Raw genomic sequence first — 20,237 nt, 5'->3', positions numbered from 1 at the left:
GCAGGGCAGGGATACCATGACCCTCTTGGCTTGGTGGTGGGGGTAAATAAAAAAAAAACCAAATAATAATAAATGTACCAAACTTTCAGAAAATCTGCCGAGAATCCATGAATCCCCAGCAATTTCTTTTTTGTACCAGCACAGGCTCTTAATTAATAAAACCCTGGGTGGGCTAGGTTACAGGAGGCACTGCAACATATTTCTTTTGGTAAGGTGGGCACGTGGCCCCACTCCCCGTTCCTCCTCAAGCCTCGGGGGAGGCCCCAGGGATCCCATCCTGTAGGACATGGTGTAAAAAAAGGGTGGAGGTGCGTGGCCCCCCTCCTCAAACCTTAATAGGCCTGAGGACCCTATTCCTGATGTGTTCCCCGGGGCCTATTGAGGCTCATGAAGAGGGGCCAGATGACCCTCTCTTTAGTTTTGGCCCCAGGGGATGGGGTCCTCGGGTACACCATTGGCTTGGGAAGGGGGGCCATGCATGGATCATATGCGAGGCCTGCCTGTGCATGGTCGAAGGCCATGTGTGGTATTGGGTTGGCTGCCCGTGGAGGGGATGGATACAGGGTGTAACCACAGGTTTTAGCTTTAATATGCTAATAAAATATTACATTATGATAAAAAAATAGAAAATCCCAGAAAAAAACAAGGTTAAAGGGACGTTATACTCAGTTATAGTTAGGTAAAACTGTCATTTAAAACATACTGTTTTTAATTAACAAAAAACACTGGAATTCACCAGATATAGTATTCTCAAGTAACTATTACTTGTGTCTTCAGATAGCTATAACTCGAACCCTCACCATGCACTGCCAGTTACCCCACATATTACATCACTGATAATATTACTGAAACATTTGCCTATCAGAAAAAAGTGCAAACAGGCACAAGTTATAGTTATCTTAGGGCATGAATTACTTGATAACTGTAACAAGTAAATTTCATTGGTTTTGTTTGTATAAAACATTATCTTTTAAATTACATTTTTACCTCACTATAACGTCCCTTAAATCTTTACATTAATAACAAAGTACAAACATGAACAGACATGTTTTGGCTGATGCCTTTCTCAATGTCAGCGTGCAGGCAGTTAGTTATACATACTTTGTGAGACCGTTCATTGAGTAAACAAATTCACTGTAATCAATGAAGAACTCATATATAGTTTCACCTTATCAACGCTGTTAAAGCGGCCCCCATCTTAATACTGCAAAATGTTCCATACATTCATCGTAATTCATGTCAACCAGTGATGTAATTCTCAAAAGTCAACATACATCAATGCAGTTTGTGATCAATAAATGCATGGTAAATATTCATCACAGTTCTTAGATTATTTGGAGACACTTAATTTTGGCATAATGCCCCGCAAGATTACACATCAAACAAAACATTTGACTATTTAGAAATAAACCCAATGGCTTTAGAGAGAGATCTTTGGCGACATGTCTGAATTTGAGAGACCCTCTTCATCCGCAGCCCTGGACTTTACGCTGCTGAATTATTGTTACTTCCATTTCAGAGCATAATTCTTAAGATAAAACCTTTGATCAGCATGATCCGCTTGGGGTATACAACCTTTGCTCCATTGCAGTCAACCGGAAATCTTGCATAGATCCCAGTCAACAGCAAACATTTATTTTTCAATGTTTCTTTTATTAGTCTACGTGCTTTTTACCTTAAAATTAAGAAATATGTATCTCCAGTTATCCAGTTATAATGATTTGTGTCCTCATTAAATTGTTCTTTATTTTCCGAAATTGGTTTAAGAATATCATTGTGTTCTTTACTTTACTTTAAAACTGTTGGTACTTCTTGAACTTAACACACACTTCTGTGAAGATTTCATGATTCCTGTGCTATAAATACCTGGAATGAGGGACTTTTTCTTTAGGAACTGTGTATTAACCTCACCTTGATAACCACATTTCTGACAGTGACAATAAGAGTAAAATTCCTGCTCCTGTTAAAACAAACTCTACTTCTGGGGCGAGAAGAACCCCAGCAGCACTTGCTCAGACGACTTTCAATCAAGAGTTGTCCTTCCCTTTCTACTCCCGAAGGAGGACTAACCATCTCCTTAAAAAGTTTTAAGCAAAGTCTGCGGCTATAACGCAACGTCAGTAATTGAATGACAGTGCTCACTGACGAAGAGGGGTAAGTGAATCTATTTACTTAACGTACACAGAGTGACCAACAAAAAGATTGCTCCTTCGCCGGTCCTGATGAAGGCCCCATGACCCACCCTTGCGACCCAGGGTTGAAACACGTCAACCTACCATGATCTACCACTTGGTGCTGTGGATCAATAGCACACCCACAATAGCACCTCCATATACGTCTTTTCATGTTATCACTTTCCTATATAATAAAATATTGCACGCAGGAAAATAGATAATTTTAATCTTTTTTAACAATTCACGACTGTCACGAACCAGACAGTCTCCCTCCTGATGGAGGATAGTAGATCACCTGGAGAACAGAACACTCAGTTGATTAGACTGATGATACTGCTCACCTAACCACAAGAGCGAAGAATCAAGACATAAAACGCCCTGTGATAGTGTGATTGAGGGTCTCTGTGACAAACATATAGCCACGCTGATTCATTTCCTTTGATCACGAACATATTAGCTGTGGAAGTCGAATGAATCTCTGCTCCTCTCTCCCTCCCCTATTTTGTACCTGATAAAACAAATACAGAAACCGTCATCGAATGCACAAACTTCTATTCGTTTGCTTAAGCAAAGGGGGCAAATGGGAAGAAAGGACCAGTTATGGATGCACTGTTGAGATGTCAGTTTGGCTGGAGATAACCAAAGACAATTTAAACAAGCACATTACCTAGAAAGGAAGCAGTGACTCATTGCAGAATATATGGCCGAATAGAAAAGACACATTTGAAACTGAGCACTTTGTAGAGAAAGGTGGAAGAAGATAATAGAATATTTTAATATGTTGCTATACAGATACAAGTTTTAACAGTACTACACCTTTGGCAATCCCAAACAAAGCTTTTCATGGATCATGAGAAGCTAAGCTATTTGATTTCTTAGGTGAGTCTAATACTAGGCACATTTTAAGTATTGAAAGGAGGTGATCCAAGTACTAAAATTATTGTAGACATTTAAAGGGTTACAAAACTTAGTTGTGAACATCCAAATAGAAGTTAAACACTCTGATGACAAATACAAGGTCATGCCAGCGATAAGATGTTAACCTAAAATGTTGGAAAGTAAAGGTCTATCAAGAAAACTGGTATCAGTTTGAAAACTAAAACATGCACAAGCAGTGATAACCATAAATGAAATCAGTATTCCTGGAACAACGGCTAACGTGTTCTGCAGAATCTAATACTCCTTACAAAGGCAGATACATCAACTTAAAGACTCCTTTCTTGAAAGTGTATACAAATAATTAAGCTCTTAAACTATAGACTGAAAATGGAATGTATTTGAAACTGAGGCCCTACAGAAATGACACCACTGGGCCAAAAGCAGAGAACCGTTTTGATATGTGGTGGGCCCTGGCCATTCAGATGCCAACATATTAGAGAATATCAGTAGCTGAGAATGGAAGGTGTGGTATGAAAAGCTATTGAGGACCTTCCATCTAAATTGTGCATCCCCTATAGTCAACAGAACCAAACACAACTGCAACCTACATTATTGATCTGCTAGAATCAACTCTGGAAGTACTTAAAATGGTAAAGAATATTGAATCAGAGTCTAAAAACCAAAACTGAAGCACAGGTAGAAGCTAGTTTGTTATGGAAGGGTACTAGATGCTATATTTGCCAATGGCTTTCTCAAAGAAATGAGTAAAATCTAGTAGGCATCAGTGATGTTACTGAACCTGTAGTTTGAGAGACAGAGAAATCTAACATACTACGCTGAAATTGATGAACAGGATTTGCTTTGAATAAGAACTTTTAGAGAAGTTAGAAGTGGAATCTAAGTCATCCTGCGCATGTTTACATGCCATGTACATTAAGAAGAGTATCCTTTGATGTTGAAATCAGCACAGAATTACAATGGGAACAAGTCTGTAGATAACAAGTAAAATGAAATGATGGACATAATCACTAAGCTCATGTCATCTCAGACCACTAATACTAACTCAGCAGTTAAGCCTGATACATGCAGAGGCTCACAACAGCCATATGAACAGAGAGAAAAACAGAAGTGTAATAGATCAAAAGCGCCCCTACATTCACTCACCACTGGAAGTGAGTATTCCAAGGAAGAGTTGAAGTGTTGCTTTTTTTGTCACACACACGATAAAACTGGCACTTGGCATGAAAACCACTGACTAGGTGAACGTTTGTGAACACTACTTGATAATGATTCATTTCAGTTTCAATTCAAGTTAGAGCTGCACACCAGTATGTCAGACCGGTATTCCACCTTAAGATTGGCTACCCAAATATTGTGAACAAAATTTTGAGGACAACAATCTTGACAAGGCCAGTATATGTAGGTGTATATCGGCATACTTTACTTAACTTCACATAAGTGCACATTGATGATATATATCTCATCAATGTAGCTAGATATGGAGTTAAGAAAAATAAATGTATACTTCTGGACTTACCTTCTTAATATATTGGCAACAATAATTTCATAGCACATAGTTTCAGTGGTCAATATTCCAACATGCAACCTGCCAGAGATATGTGTGTTTCAGTTGCAGCACCTTGTACACCAAGCTGGAATAAGGCATGGACCCTTAGCTCATAAAGAAGAAGGGCTACTATGCTGCCCTAGTCAAGAGGACTTCAATCTGTGGAAATAAAAATAGGCTGTGTTGTGCTTTGCACAGTTGAAGGGGATTCGTCCTTTTGATGCTTCTCCCATTCCGCTGATTCAAAACATCTACCTACATCCCCAAGCACCTCATCCATGCGGCATCCTGTAAGTCCACTGATAATTTCTCCTCCCGTCAACCCTAAAGGGCCAAGAGCCCGATTTCTACGACATCCCCTGCAAGGCTACGTAAATGTGCGAAATAGCACGTCAGCCCCCTTTAAGGTTCTCATCAATTCAAATTGACCAGCTTCCTGTGTATGGTCACTGTCTAAATTCCATAATTTATCTGCCACCCCTCTTAATGCATAATATAGGCGACACTGACCCGGGTCTAATGTGCCCCTCTCCATCTGGTCTACAAAGGTGCAAAGGCTACCCTCCACTGCTATGTCCACCCAAGTCGTGTTTCCAGCTGTGGTCCAGGCATCTACTTAGCTGCCTGCACCGTGGGGGGTGCCAAAAGGGGAGGGGAGGTGCATAAGGTGTCGCTCTTTTACCGCAGTGTATATATTTCTTCCAGTACCATGTCACCACCGTCAATAAAGCACTGGGGATAATACGGTATGGGGGGAATCTAAGAGCCTCTACAATAATGTAGTGTTCCTGAAGTCAACACCCAACAAATGGATGGAAGGTGTCTAGCAGCCATCGAAGCGGCCATTGAAGTTGAACTGGGGCATAGTAAAGCTCATAATTGGGAGCCCCCAGCCCCCCGTTCTCTGGTGTATCATATTAAGTGTCCAATTTCACTGTTTTCCTTTTCTTAGCCCAAATCAGTGATGCAAGTATGAGTGGTAAGTCTAGAAAGAATGGCCTCTTTAATATCACCTGGAGTGCCGCAAAAAATAAAAGAGTCATGGAAGGACACTCTCCCCATAGGTTTAAGAATCTCTCCCAATAGATCATAGGTGTGGCTATGTCCAAAAGGGTAGCATCTGTCAAGTCGTTTCCCAGATTTGCCCCCACAAGGTCGCGTTCACAGTGATATATTTGGACTCCCAAATATTTGAAGGTGTCATAGTTCCACGGTAAGGGGTGGTTTCCAGTGGACTGGTGTTCAGCATCCATAACAAAGGAAACAAACATAATTTCCCCCAATATATCTGCAGTCCAGAGAGAGGCCTAAAGTGTCTAACACTGACATACATCAGGTAGTAATGTGGGGTCTGCCTGTAGATAAATCGGCATTCAAGGATCCTATCATTAGGCTGGTCTCCCACTGGAGAGCGCCAGGCACACGTTCATTCCCATAGCATACAGGCCATGGCCCCTTGGCCAGGGAAACAGCAAGGGAGCCTAGTGCCAAGTTCAACAGCAAAGCTATCCAATATTACCCTGCCTGTACGCACCTCAGCAACAGCACACTTATAAAGGACCAGTACCTACCAGCGGAACTCCGGCCCCAGTCCTAACTTCAATAATACCTCCTGTAAATAGGATAACCTCAGGGTGTCAAACACCTTTTCAATGTCTGGTGTGGCCACCCACCCCTGCATGTCAGCCTGACGTGCCCACTCCATAACACCAAATAACCTGGGGAGGTTCAGAAACTTGATCCTACCCAGCAAGGGAGTAGCCAGAAAATTAAATAACCCCCACTTTGAACAAAACCTCAAGTGATGTCAACTAAGTTAGCCCGTCCCTTTCTAATAGTTCCCATCACCCTTAAATCCATTCATCTGTCCATCTACCCTGCAAAGCTTCATCTCATGTATCATCTTTTTATCTTTCCAGCCATCTTCCCTGCTTTCATTATTCTTACCATACATGGAGATTCCATCGACCCATCTGTTCACAACAATAAATCTTTTCACCTTTCCAGTTTTCCATTTATCCATTGGCCCATCCACCCAGTAACCATTTTCCTTACAGATAAATATATGTATGTACACTTTCACTTTGCTGTCCATTCATCCGTTCACTCTTCATCCTTTCAAACATCAATCCTGGCATTTATACTTCCTTTTTTCTTTCACCCACTCTTCCTTCCATGTCACCTTTCACCTTTCCTTCCTCCTTTTCATATTGCCTTCCTTTCACCCTTCTTTCCTTTTACCCATCTTTCCTTCTCTTTACCCTTTATAGATTCTACATAAATTCTTTATTTTTTGGCATTATTTTTTCTTATTTACCTTTCACTACCCCACTATTTGCTGCTCTCTCTGTCTATTTTTCGTTCATTTGTATCACCTTATTCTGCGTTATTGAACTTGGCTAACACTTGACCCTGACCTCTCGGCCCTGTTATTCGTTAAGCTAATTTTTGTTTGCAGGCAAATGTATAATAACCAACTTCCAGTAAGACTGTTAGTGATTAACCCCCACTTAAGCTTCTAAAGTGGGAGGTTCGCGACGCCACTGCTGCCCAGAATGAACCCATTCGGATCTGAGTGGATCACTGTATGTATCACGGTAGTCAGTCTATTCGCCAGGACCTTCTTCGGCACCTTGTAATCAAGGTTAAGTAATGAAAGCGAATGATAGGATGCCACCTCAAGTTGATCTATTCCAGGTTTTTAGGAGTACTGTTATTAAGGCTTCCCGCATGCTGTCTGATAATCTGATCCGATCCCTGGCTTTTTGGTATACCCCTAAAAGTCACAGGGCGACGGCGGCCTGGAATATGGCATAGAACTCTATAAAGAGGCCATCAGTATCAGGAGTTTGGCCAGTGGCTATCTGCTTGATGGCCAGTTTGACTTCTTCAAGCGTCAGGGGTGCGTCCAGATACTGCCTCATCAGTGGATCAAGAGGCAGCATGTCACAGGAGCGTATGTACGCGGGTATTGCATATGGCTGTTTGCCCAGAGGTGTTTGGTAAAGTGCCCTGTAATAGGTTTCAAAATCCTTATTAATGGCCAATTGGTAATTTACTACAGTCCCTGTGAGTGTGCAAATTACACCCATTTGTTACAAAGGAGATCAGAGGTCAGCAGCCAGGCCAATAAGCTGTTGACTGTTAGTAGATTCTCTGTAATCAAAAGAACATAAGCTTTGGGATGCCTGCCTGTATTCGGATTGAATGCCCCCTAATTTGCGAATCCCATCCAGGTCAATTACTGAGGCCTGCTCAGCTGCTCGTAGCCGCCTATATACATCAAGGGCCCGATTGCGATGCGGTTAGGAAATCATCCCAAACTAATCGGTTTGGAAATGGTTTCCGAATGACTCGGATCAGGAGAGTTCAACCGACCGAGTATGATGCATCTGGGTGCTTCCAGATAAGATTGTTGGACTCCCATTGACTTCACATGACCCGTCGAAATTAAGGTGCCACTAGTAACGAGGGCCCCACTCTACTAGGCTTTGGCAGGTCTCCTCTGGCCATTTTGAAACGGTTAATGGCCATTGCTTTGAGCCTCGGCAGATTTGTACCAAGTGCATCCAACCATTGTGAAAAACATTTAAACTTTGAATGGTAGAACAAATCTCAGTAGAGTTAACAGAGAGATACAAATTGAAATGGAGCAGTACAATGAGTGAGTGACGGGTATCTGTACTGAACTGAGATTCTGCTCTGCACTGTTTGAGACACTGCTCCTGCTGCCTGAACTGCTTGCAATGTGAGCTTGGCTTCATGCTGGCAAAGTAGGTATTTTATCACGATCACTCCCATAGACTTAACATATGGGTATAGCCTCTAAAGTTGCAGAAGATTATAGTGCTTTGTGCATAGGCACTAGAATAGTAGTAACGTATAATGACCAGCTACGATTTGCAAATGTGTTTTGTTTCATGAAATGTATTGTATTTATTTATTTGACTCCTGTGTTCTTCCATCAAGCATTGATAATCAAAACGTTGCTCTTGTTTGTAAACGTACATACATTGTTGAACGTATTACTGCATTGCTCTAAAGCTATTGGCCTTGTCTTACAGTGTCCATGGAGGTCTACTGACTGGAGGCATGAATATCAGTATATTTTCCTGGAAAGCTGCACTTGTCCTCCAAATGCTTTGCTGCAGGGTCAATGGAGGTATTAGGAGGACGTTGTTCCTCCTTTTTTCTTGAAAATAATGTAAAATGATTTAATCTTAATGTTTTAATGTACAATATGATTGAGACACTCTATTATTTAGCTTTTTAAATTACTGATTAAAAGATGAGATTTGATAAATATATTTAAGTTAGATAATAAAAGAGAAGAATTCTTTTTATAAAAGCTTACAAGTGCAGTATTGACCTTTATGTTATCAGGAATGAATGAGAAGTATACAATGAGACCTAAATGAAGGTGAAGGGTGTGATTTAATTTGGATTTATAAGCCCAACAGTAATTTTAATTTGGACTTTTCAGTCAATGGAGGTAGGGCCAGCTATTAATTTCCTTATTACTGAGTTGGGCTCATACCTGCATGCTCCTCACTACGGGAGCTAGTTTAGAGCCAGGTATATACTTCCTGTGGCTATTTAGGCGGAACAGGGGCTGCAGCGCTTCGCGGGAAGGAGACAGTGGCAGTGTCCCCGACCCGCTTTGCGACCTGACCTGGGCAGTGTAAGCTAGCGCGCTGATTTTAAAAAACGTCCTTTTAAAATTGTTGTATTCTGAATTGTGTACTTACTGTGTAGCGCTTTTATTAAAATTCACTTTCCCCTGCACCACACGCCATAATACTGATTGTAGGATCCGTTTCCCTGCATCTGTTCGTTGGGACACTTCCGGTCGGCCAGCATACAGAGCGGTTAGCGCTCTAGTGTCCAACTTCCTGTGGCTATTTAGGCGGAACAGGGGCTGCAGCGCTTCGCGGGAAGGAGACAGTGGCAGTGTCCCCGACCCGCTTTGCGACCTGACCTGGGCAGTGTAAGCTAGCGCGCTGATTTTAAAAAACGTCCTTTTAAAATTGTTGTATTCTGAATTGTGTACTTACTGTGTAGCGCTTTTATTAAAATTCACTTTCCCCTGCACCACACGCCATAATACTGATTGTAGGATCCGTTTCCCTGCATCTGTTCGTTGGGACACTTCCGGTCGGCCAGCATACAGAGCGGTTAGCGCTCTAGTGTCCAACTTCCTGTGGCTATTTAGCCCTCACAACATCGTGAGCGCGCAGCGGTCGCGCGCAGCCTCGCCGAAGACCCGCCAAAGAGCTGCCCGTCTGCGCCCGTCCGCGCTAAGGTAGCGCTAGGCGCCAGGCACTCTGCTCTCTACTCTGGTTTCAAGGCGGTAAGATGTGCTACTCCAAATCTGAGCTGTTGAGCCTTCAGCATTCTTCATGCTCCTGCGCTAGACGTAATCCGGCTCATATACGCCACCCTCTTGCCAATCCCTCCCAGTTGTGCTCTACTACTAAAAGTAAATCCAAAACCCCCCTTGCCCATACCTTCAGGCTGGGTCACCTTAACGTAAGATCTATGTCCAAACATCATTCTGAAATTCATGATCTCTTAACTGACCACTCTCTTGATGCCCTGTTCATGACTGAGACGTGGCTCCTTGACGAGATGGACTCGGTCTGCAACCTGGTAACACCTACAGGCTATTCTATCCACACCGTGAACAGGGGCACGAGAGGGGGCGGGTTAGCGCTCATAATAAAATCTCACTTTGATTGTCAACTCAGCAAAGTAGACATTAGAGGCAGCGAAAGCGCTCGCTTTTCGATTAAAATTAATCCACAGTTCTGTGCAACTGGACTTCTGGTTTATAGACCCCCTGGTGCGGACGTCCCCTTCACTAATTCTCTTCTACAATACCTGAACTCTCATGTCATCAACTCAGCCAACTTTACGATTATAGGCGATCTCAATTTACAACTCGACAGGAACACTGAGTCCAAAGTGGCAACTTTTTTAGCGGATCTTGCGGCTTTCGAACTCAATCAACTTGTCAGAGGCCCTACCCATAGAGCAGGTCATCTCCTTGATCCCATTTTTTCCAACATCACCGAGGGTTCCTCAGACATACCTATTCCCATGACTTGGACAGATCACCACTTAGTGACTCTATCTATTCCCTGTAACTCGAGCCCGGTAGTAGCACCTACTCCCCTTGTTCAGAAACGGCCATGGAGAAAACTTCGCCTTGAAGACCTACATGATCTCTTGGTATTAAAGCCCCTACTCCCAAGTGAGGATCTGGATGTAGGATATGATCAGTTCTGCCTATGGATCACCCAGGCACTCGACATCCTAGTTCCTGCCAGATGGACCAAGGCCCGCACCCACACTGCCAGTCCTTGGTATAACTTGGAACTAGCTACCTTGAAAAAGGAATGTAAGAAGGCAGAGAGGTGCTGGAGGAAAAACTATGATGCCAACCTTAAACAAGATTATGTCCTGCGCCAAAAAACCTATCACCGTAAGGTCTGCAAAACAAGAGCGGCATATTACGCTAGTGAAATCAACAATAGCTCCAACACCTCAAAATCGGTATTTAAAATTCTGAAAGATCTAACTGCAAAAAAATCTGTTAACACTACTACCACCTCGCCCGACCTTTGCAACAACATGGCCAATTTCTTCACCGATAAAATCAAGAAGATATATGACACCTTCCCCAAATGCCCGCAGTCACCGGTTACCATTGATCCTACCAGGCCTTCTCTCACCTCCCTTCCTACACTTGACCGAGAGAATTTCTTAAAAATCTGCAGAAAGATTAAATCCGGATCTCCGGCAGACCCCTTAAAACCGGACATTTTCTGTGAAGCCCACGAACTCATCACAGAACACATTCGTGACATTATCAATCTGTCACTTTCCACCGCCAGTGTTCCTTCCAAATGGAAGCAGGCCTGGGTGTCCCCCATTTTAAAAAAACCCACCCTAGACCCCTCACTTCCGGAGAACTCCAGGCCGATCTCCTTGCTCCCTTGGCCTGCCAAAGTTGTCGAGGCACACGTCAACAATATCCTGTCCAATTTCCTCCTCACCAACAACATTCTAGATGACTCCCAACACGGGTTTAGAGCTGGTCACAGCACCGAGACAGCCTTGCTCAGTGTTTCTGAAGACCTCCGTTCCATTCTTGACGCCGGCGGCACTGCAGCACTGGTCCTATTGGACCTTAGTGCTGCCTTCGATACGGTGTCACATGAGGTCCTCTTGACGAGATTGGAGGAAATTGGAGTTACAGAGGCAGCCTTGGGATGGTTCACAGACTTCCTGTCTAACAGGTCCTTTAGAGTCTCCACCCCTCCCTACATCTCGAAGGAGCATAGCATTGGACAGGGAGTACCGCAGGGCTCGTCCCTTAGCCCTACCCTGTTCAATGTCTATGTTCGCCCTTTAGCGGAGGTGGCTAGAAGGAACGGAATGGCACTGGTATCCTATGCAGACGATACCCAGTTGGTGGTGGCTCTGAATAACAACAGTGGTCTGGAAGCCCATCACTTTAAACAGACACTCACTGACATCACCAACTGGATGACGGCAAATTTTCTTCAATTAAACGCCGGAAAAACCGAGATTCTGCTCCTAGGAAAAAACACCGCATCCTGGGGAGATAACTGGTGGCCTGACATCCTAGGCCCTCCCCCCAAGCCAAAAGACTGTGTCAAAAATCTGGGTGTTTGGGTCGATTCGGCTTTAAAGTTTACCATCCACACTAAGAAAGTGGCTGCCACGTGCTTTGGCATTTTACGCAACATCAGGCCCATTCTGAAGTTCTTTGACTGCCGCACCCGCCAGCTCATTGTTCAGGCGACGATCCTTTCTAGACTGGACTATGCCAGTTCTCTCCTATTGGGAGCGAACCTGGCCGAAACCACCAGATTGCAGAGAGTCCAGAATGCGGCAGCCAGGGCTCTGGTTGGCCTCCCTCGCCATTCTTCCGTCTCTGGAACCTTAAAAAAAACTGCATTGGCTTCCAGTGGGTAAAAGGATCCAGTTCAAGGCTCTATGTTTAGCCTTCAAAATTCTTAAAACCGCCTCTCCTCCTTTGCTGAGTCCCCTCCTGTCTGAGTACATCCCTAGAAGATCGCTCCGCTCAGAAGGACAACATCTGGTGACCATCCCTCGCACTAGACTGGCCAGAGTCGGTGGCCGTTCCTTCAGTTTTCTTGCTGCCAAGCTATGGAACAGTTTGCCTGAAACCATACGGGGGATTCAAGACCTTTTAGCCTTTAGAAAGGCCGTCAAAACCCATCTTTTCCAATAATCTGACTTCCATTTCTGTTACCTTCACTCTGCATTTTGTCTGCTCGCAGCGCCGGGACGCCCCTTGGCTGGGGCAGCCGTGCGCTATATAAATCCACATAACATTAACATTAACATATTGGAATACCATTTATTAAGAGGATTAATGCGCCAGAGAGATGGGGCATATTCAATAAGATTTGCTGACACATACTATTTTACTAAGCGTTTAATGTCCTAAAAGTTCCTAGGCAACAGGCGATCTGCAAAAACAGCATCAGAAGTCTCCTGTTTTGTAAATATATTATCATGGAAAAGTGTAATATTCCATCTCAATAAATGTAATCTCAATAAAAGTGCTTTTCCTAAACTTCTATACATTATGTTTTTTGACCTTTGGATTACAATACCAACGTATTGGTAATTATGGGTGCTGGAATACCAGATTCCTGAGTTAGCTAGAATGAGAACTAAAATGTCAGAAAAGTGAGAAAAAACAATGTATGTGGAAAGACTTCAAATGCAGTATAGGAAGGTGTTCAACTAAATTATTAAATCTAATAATGGATTCTTGTGCCTACATTCTTTTAGGGAACATTCGACATATATATCTTGATTTACATGTGTAAATTCACGTTTGGAATTCTCAACTCATACATTTACAATCATGGAGGGATTTACTTGTCATGTTTGTAGCTTCTTATAATACAACAATGTAGTAATAATATATAGGGGAGAATTTTGCCTGGTCGAATGCACACAGCCCACCTGAAAAAAGTGCACTTCTTTACCAGGGCTGGTGAGTCTGGGCTGCTCAGTCACTCCTTTATTTTCATATGTTTTATACTGTTGCTTTTTTTGCATACAGTTGTGTTTGGAAATAAAAGAAGTAACAATTGCAGAATTGGCAAGGCCAGACCTATGGTCAATGCGTGCTGTACTTTCTTGCTGTTACTTAAGTGTTGTGTTTGAAGCAAGTATTTCATTTTACTTAATTTGTTTTAGTATATCCTTTACTATGGTTTTATGTTTAAGCCACTTTGCGTGGCTTTGAATAGCTTCACAAATATGGAGTAGTGCAACACAGCTCAAATCGCTGCATTGCCTTACTCTGCTCAAGGGAGGCATTCCATGGGCATTGTGGTGGTGTTCCCACGCAACTCTCATGGTTTCGGTGGTTTTTGATGCATTCCCGGATTTACAAGACCTTAAAAACTTGGTAATGCTTCAAAATCTTGTGCCTTCCCAGATGAGACGTAAAGAGGTGAAATATGTTTATTTCTCCTCGTTTTTTCCTCTTTCTAATTGTGCTGCATTCTGCAGCACATATAGAAATAGGAAAACACCTCTATTCATTGTTTCTAAGCACAAAGGTTCCCCTTCCTGCACAAAAACAATCCTGCCTATAATCGGAAAAGAGACATCAGAGGGAGATGAAAAAGGGTACCTGGAGGCTGGCCTAGGATCTGATCCAGACCATAAAACAATGGTGACTGAAAGAAAATCGCTCCTGGCGAAGCTATTGGAGGACAATTGTAGCAATGATCCGGCGTGAGGTGACATAGCAAATGATAGGGAGATGGCGGGGGACTCAGGGTGGTGCAGGGGACAGTAAGATGTTCCACATCACCCCACATGATAGACTTAATTGCTCATAAGGGGATGGCGCTCCAATGGCTGTTCCCGATCCAGAGACTTCGTTTAATTATGATTTTAGTTTCGGGATTTGTTTACAGGTGCCTGTCAGTTAACCAACCTATGTATTTGCTCTTAGATCATGATACACTCTCCTGGGCAATGGTCATGGGAGGGGGGCATACACAGGGACTACACATTTACCCCTTGGATACTTATAGGATGACAGACTCACAGACTCTACGAGTAGTGATCCTCAATGTCAAGGGGCTAAATATTCCAGTAAAGTAGAGGGTGATTCTCTCCTACTTAGAAAATACGCGAGCGGACATATGCTTCCTGCAAGAGACGCACCTATTGCACAGAGACTGGCTGAGACTCAAATGCACAGCCTCCCCACAACAATTCTTCTCTTCATTAACCCAGAAATCCACTGGGGTGGCAATATTGTTTTGACGGTCCTTTCAAGGGAAGATAGGAGTAAAAGTAGCAGAGATCGAGGGCCGCTTTTGGGATACCACATACACTTCAGCACACACTTGTTACTGGTAGGATCAATATATACCCCAAATGAAAGACAGGAACAGTTTTTACAAGATGCAATAAGGGACGTAAGGGTAGCACAAGATGGCTGGGTACTACTGGGGGGTGACTTGAATTTGGTATTCCACAACGATCTAGACCACTCGACCCAGAGACATGGGACGGCAGGGGCAAACAGTAAAGGAGGAGCTCGCGGTGGCTATGAGAGCTGGGATTGAGAGACCTCTGGCGGGAGTTCCATCCTGAGACAAGAGACTACACATTTTACTCCCATGCACATCGATCATACTCATGTCTGGATTACTTCTTGAGTTCAAGAGAGGTGCAGCTGGCAGTACATACCATAGATATTGAGCCTAGAACCTTGTCAGACCATTTGGCGGTCCAGCTGGACCTCGCCCTTCCATCCCATTACAGAGGCCCTCGGGGCTGGTGATTGAGAGAATCTATGCTTCGCCGCTCAGAAACAATCCAACAAACAGAGAAGGTGGTAAGGAATATTTAGAGATTAGTGACCGCCCAAGACTTCCCCTGCAATGGTCTGAGATGCTTTAAAGACAGTAATTAGAGGGGTGCTGGAAGCGGTCTCGGCCGTTGAAAACAAGGCCAGACAAGAGAAATGCAAGGAACTCCAGACACAGGTTCGCGAGCTCAAGCATATCCACCACTGCACTGGTGCCCCGCGGGTCTGGAGACAATTGGAGTTAGCAAGGAAGCAACTAGCAGGATTGGACATGGATCACGCTGAATACTCAATCCTGCACCTTAAACATGCTTACTATCTAGGGAGTAATAAATGTGGGAGACTACTAGCTACCAAACTCAGAGTGCATCTCCAAGCCAACACGGTGGAGGGGTTAAGAACTGAGACGGGTGAGATAATAACTAGAGATGACGTGTTAGCAGCTAGATTCAGAAATTTTTATAAAGATTTATACACAGCTCAAGACATCTCCCACTTCAATCACATCTTACGTAGAGAAAGCCACTGTAACCAAACCAACAGATGTTCAGGCCTCTGCATTAGATCACGCAATTAGAATAGAAGAGGTCATTACCACAATATCAGGACTGAAACCCAACAAATCACCAGGCCCAGGAGGCTTCTCGGCCCTGTTCTATAAAACATATTGTACCATATTAGCCCCACTGTTCATCAAAGTTTTTAATGCATCCACGAGTGTGGGCATCTTCCCTCATCGATGCTTCAGGCCTCCATCTCTGTCATAGCAAAACAAGGAGAGGATAGGACAGTCTGCGAGACCTACCGACCCATCTCCTTATTTGTTCCAATCTTGCGGACATCATGGTTAGTGAACCCAGCCCGGTGATCTGGTCTGATCACTATCTTATACCCTTTACCGTCCATTTGTATCACCAGGACAGGCCTAGGATACCGCCCAAGGAGATTGGTAGAAAGTGGAGTAAGATCTCCCTGGATAGTATAGTTGACCACCTTCCATCTGTTGCCCCTCTAGATGCTTCTGATTTGGGCTCTCGCCTGGTCAACCTTAACAACTGGGTTTCCACGGCTATTGACGCTATTGCCCCTCTTCGTCCCATAAAAACTCATCGATCAGCCCCCGCCGCACCCTGGTATTCTGATGAACTTCGTAAATGTAAATCGGCATGTAAACTTCTGGAACGTTGTTGGAGAAAATCCTATTCTGCGGATAGTAAATCTAAGTACAGAGCCGCCCTTAAGTATTATCGAAAAAAGATTATTAATCACAAACAGTGCTACCTTGCGGAGAAAATTAATAAGGCGCGAGGCTCTTTCCTAGGGAGATCTTCAGCATGGTAAAAACCTTTACTGATCCTCAGGCCCTTAAACCCCAACTTCCAGTGTCGCAATCTCTCTGCACCTGACTTTCCGATTACTTTGAGGAGAAAATAGCTACTATATACGATTCTTTTCCTAATACTGACAACCCTGGAACTGGGGAAAAATTATCTGTCCACCATGCCCCAGCTCCAGTCTTCTCAGAATTTGAGGAGATCTCTGAAGATCGCTCTCTTATAGAGCTTCTTAAGTGTAAGTCAGGTTCACCCAGTGATCCCTGGCCAGCTAAGCAATATAAAGCTCTTGCATCTCTCCTTAATCCCACTCTTAATCGTATTTGGAATGACTCCCTCAGCACCGCTGTTTACCCAGAATCCTGGAAACACGCCCATCTGGTCCCCATCCTCAAAAAGGCCAGCGCCGACCCTGACATCCCGGCCAATTATAGGCCTATTTCATTACTTCCCGCTCCGGCTAAGATTCTTGAAAAACTGGCACATCAGCAACTGGCTGGTTTTATAGAAACCCATGGACTATTCCATGATTCCCAACACGGATTTAGATCCGGTTATAGCACTGAGTTAGCCTTGATAGGGGAGCCTTTGAAAAGTGAAATGAAGTATAAATGGTAGTCACGAGGTAGATCCAAGTAGACATTTATTAAGTTGTTACAGGATCAATTCATGTTGGTTACAGGATCAATTCCAGATGACATAAGGTATATCCAAGCTGGTACATGGCCCCACCAGGAGCTGATCTTCATAGCTCACCCACTCATTCCAACTGTCACTCCTCCAGTCCCAGGCATACCAACATTCTACGCTGTCATCATGCACTCTAAGGTTCCATACACACAGACACATGCAAACTAGCTGAGCTGCTGTAAATGTAGTTACAACAAAAAGCATACACTTTTTCAAGCCAGTACCTGGGTCCCGAGGCTGTTTCTGGGATTGAGTTGCTGCCGTCGTCAGGAGCCGCGCAGGGAGCGCTAGCAGTGGTGTCCCCGTGTTGCCACCGCTAGCAGGAGCTTCCTTTTGTGTTACTGTCCCTCCCCGCCGCCGCAGTTTGGACATCGAGCGGCCGCCGAGCGGGAGGAACAGGATTAGGACTGCATTGCCCAGAATTCCCGGTTTGGGTCCCGCCCACACACACAGCCACTTCCGCACCCGGAGGTGTTAAAATCGCGGGATGCGCGCGGGACCAGCCGGGCTAAGCCCGGGCAAAGGGCGGGCCCTCTTGTGGCCCTCAGAGGCCAGAGGAGGCCGGGCTGGGCCTATACTCTGACACCCCGGCCAGGGCAGTTTGTGCTATATTCTAGTAAGTTGACATACATCACTGTCTGGTCAAAAGCATTCTAGAAACACATTCTGTCCTCCTTCTTGGTTGACATTACTCTTATGCTTATGTTTAACTGTGTTTCAAATTGCCCCCTGGCACCATGGCCTCGAGTCTTATTAAAGGAACATCTACGTTGGCAGGAGGAGCAAATAGAGGAACACTAGACAATTATCTTATTAGGGCCTCTGTGGAAAACGAAAGGGAAAGCATACTTGCTGAGCGACGGGCTGAGCGACGTCGCTCAGTCGAGTTCATGAAAAATAATCGCTCTTCCTTGGGCCCGTTACAGCAAGTTACCTCTCCACACACGAGTCTTCACATTGAAAATGAAAATGAGGACATTGACATATCTAGTAGTGACAGCATCCCAATGCTCCTCCGAGACACAACTTCCTTACCCGATAAGACTAATGAACTGCATATAAATGTTTTACCATCCCTTAGTAACTCGATACCAGAGGTTGAAGTACTAGCTGAGTCGCCCCCACCAGTCGTAGAGGTTACCCAAAAAAAGGCTAAAAAATCAAAGCCACCTCGAGTACAAGGTTCACCACCAAGAAAAAGGAGAAAGAGGGGGAGTGAATTACAGAGAAGTAAGACTAGTCGACTTTGGTAAATCCCCTAAAGCCTCCTCATCTAATGCAGCCACAACACTAGGCTCAGTTACTTTACCACATCGTCCCTTACAAGAAACATCGACTACCGAATTAATAGGAAGTATGGAACATCTAATTAGATCCCTTATATTGCCGTTAATAGAGAGATTAAAGAGAATAGAGCATTGGCTGGGGACTCTAGAGCAGGCAATCGGTAAAAACACAGGGTTAATCAAGGACCTAGCGAAGCCTGTACTGGCGCCCCCAGCCACTGTACCATCTGCAAATCTTATTGGCCAAAAGGAAGCAAAAATGAATAAGTTAACATACTCAAAATCCCTGAGGCCAGCATCTCCCAAATTAACACAGCAATCGGTACAAACCATTGATAGAGAGGCACAGCTAGGAGAGAAATTACTTCACCCAGGAAATGCACGAAACAATAAGGGCAGTAAAAGTCCTGTTAGGGTAATGAAGCCGAAGGGGCATCAGGTTAGAGGGTCAAATGATAGCACCCACAAAACAAATCCACCCTCTAAATTAAAATCTAAAATTGTAAACTCGGATAGAGTCAGCCCTCTTGAGAAAAATAGCAACAAAGACCACCACCACATAGATCTACCTCCAGATTCAGCCCCTCTTGTAATCGTTCTCCTGGGGGTCCCTGAACTCATAGAAGGTAAGAGGGAAGGCAATCTAGATTTAAAGAATAAGGTAGTCTATTGGCTCAGAAACAACAGGCCACTGCCCCCTCACCTAGATGGAGAGATAGTGAACGTGAGAAGGTTGACTTGGGTGGGACAGAGGCCTAAAGATCTACCTGGGGATGTGGTCGTTATCAATTTCAGAGACCACAGGGTGGTTACCCATATCACTGATTGATATGAGGCCCGGGGAGCTAACGGCATCTCAACGAGAGATCTGAGTTATTTCTACCCTCAACAACTGGTTTCTTCTTGGCGCGGTGGAGATACATTTAATAATTCCTTACACCGTGCCCGCGTACCTTCTTTATTTAATATAAACCCATTTATAAGGAGACCTACGTGGCACAATCCTAGTTCCCCTAATAGGCTAACCAGGTTTTGGGGGGGAAACGCACACCCTGTTCCTCTCCCCTCATATGCACCATTCTGGCAAATTCCTTTAAATAACAGATATAACGGTTTGTCGGGCCTCAAAGATTTGGATTGACAGGCAAAACACTCTGTGGGCAAGGGTACATTTACTCCAATAAAGACGCTAACTACAGAGCACCATGACACTCCACGGGTAGAGACGCTGGTTAACATTATTAACACTGCGGACCAATCTAACCTAAATCCATATGCATTAGTTACGCCTAATGATGGCCCGGTTGCGGAGCCCCCAGAAGAACTAGGCTCCTGTAACCGGAACACTCCCCCTAGTGAAATATCCCCAATGCTAACTGCTACGCAGGTTACACCTGATTGCAC

General features: G+C 44.1%; 1 protein-coding gene across 2 annotated transcripts in view; it reads left to right on the top strand.

Moving 5' to 3' along the window:
- The window catches only part of LOC144807767 (interleukin-12 receptor subunit beta-2-like), a 762,710-nt gene that overhangs the window by 81,361 nt on the left and 661,112 nt on the right, over positions 1-20,237 (top strand). For both annotated transcript variants that reach the window (XM_078673425.1, XM_078673424.1), the window contains exon 2: positions 8,685-8,782. In XM_078673425.1, coding sequence (XP_078529551.1) covers positions 8,713-8,782 — 70 coding nt within the window. In that variant the 5' untranslated portion in view covers positions 8,685-8,712. The remainder of the gene's footprint in view (positions 1-8,684; positions 8,783-20,237) is intronic.

Source organism: Lissotriton helveticus, chromosome 1_2, assembly GCF_964261635.1.
Source record: "Lissotriton helveticus chromosome 1_2, aLisHel1.1, whole genome shotgun sequence".
In the NCBI taxonomy this organism is placed as follows: Eukaryota; Metazoa; Chordata; class Amphibia; order Caudata; family Salamandridae; genus Lissotriton; species Lissotriton helveticus.
The sequence above is the reverse complement of the archived record's forward strand: the minus strand, read 5'-3'. Positions and strand labels throughout refer to the sequence as shown.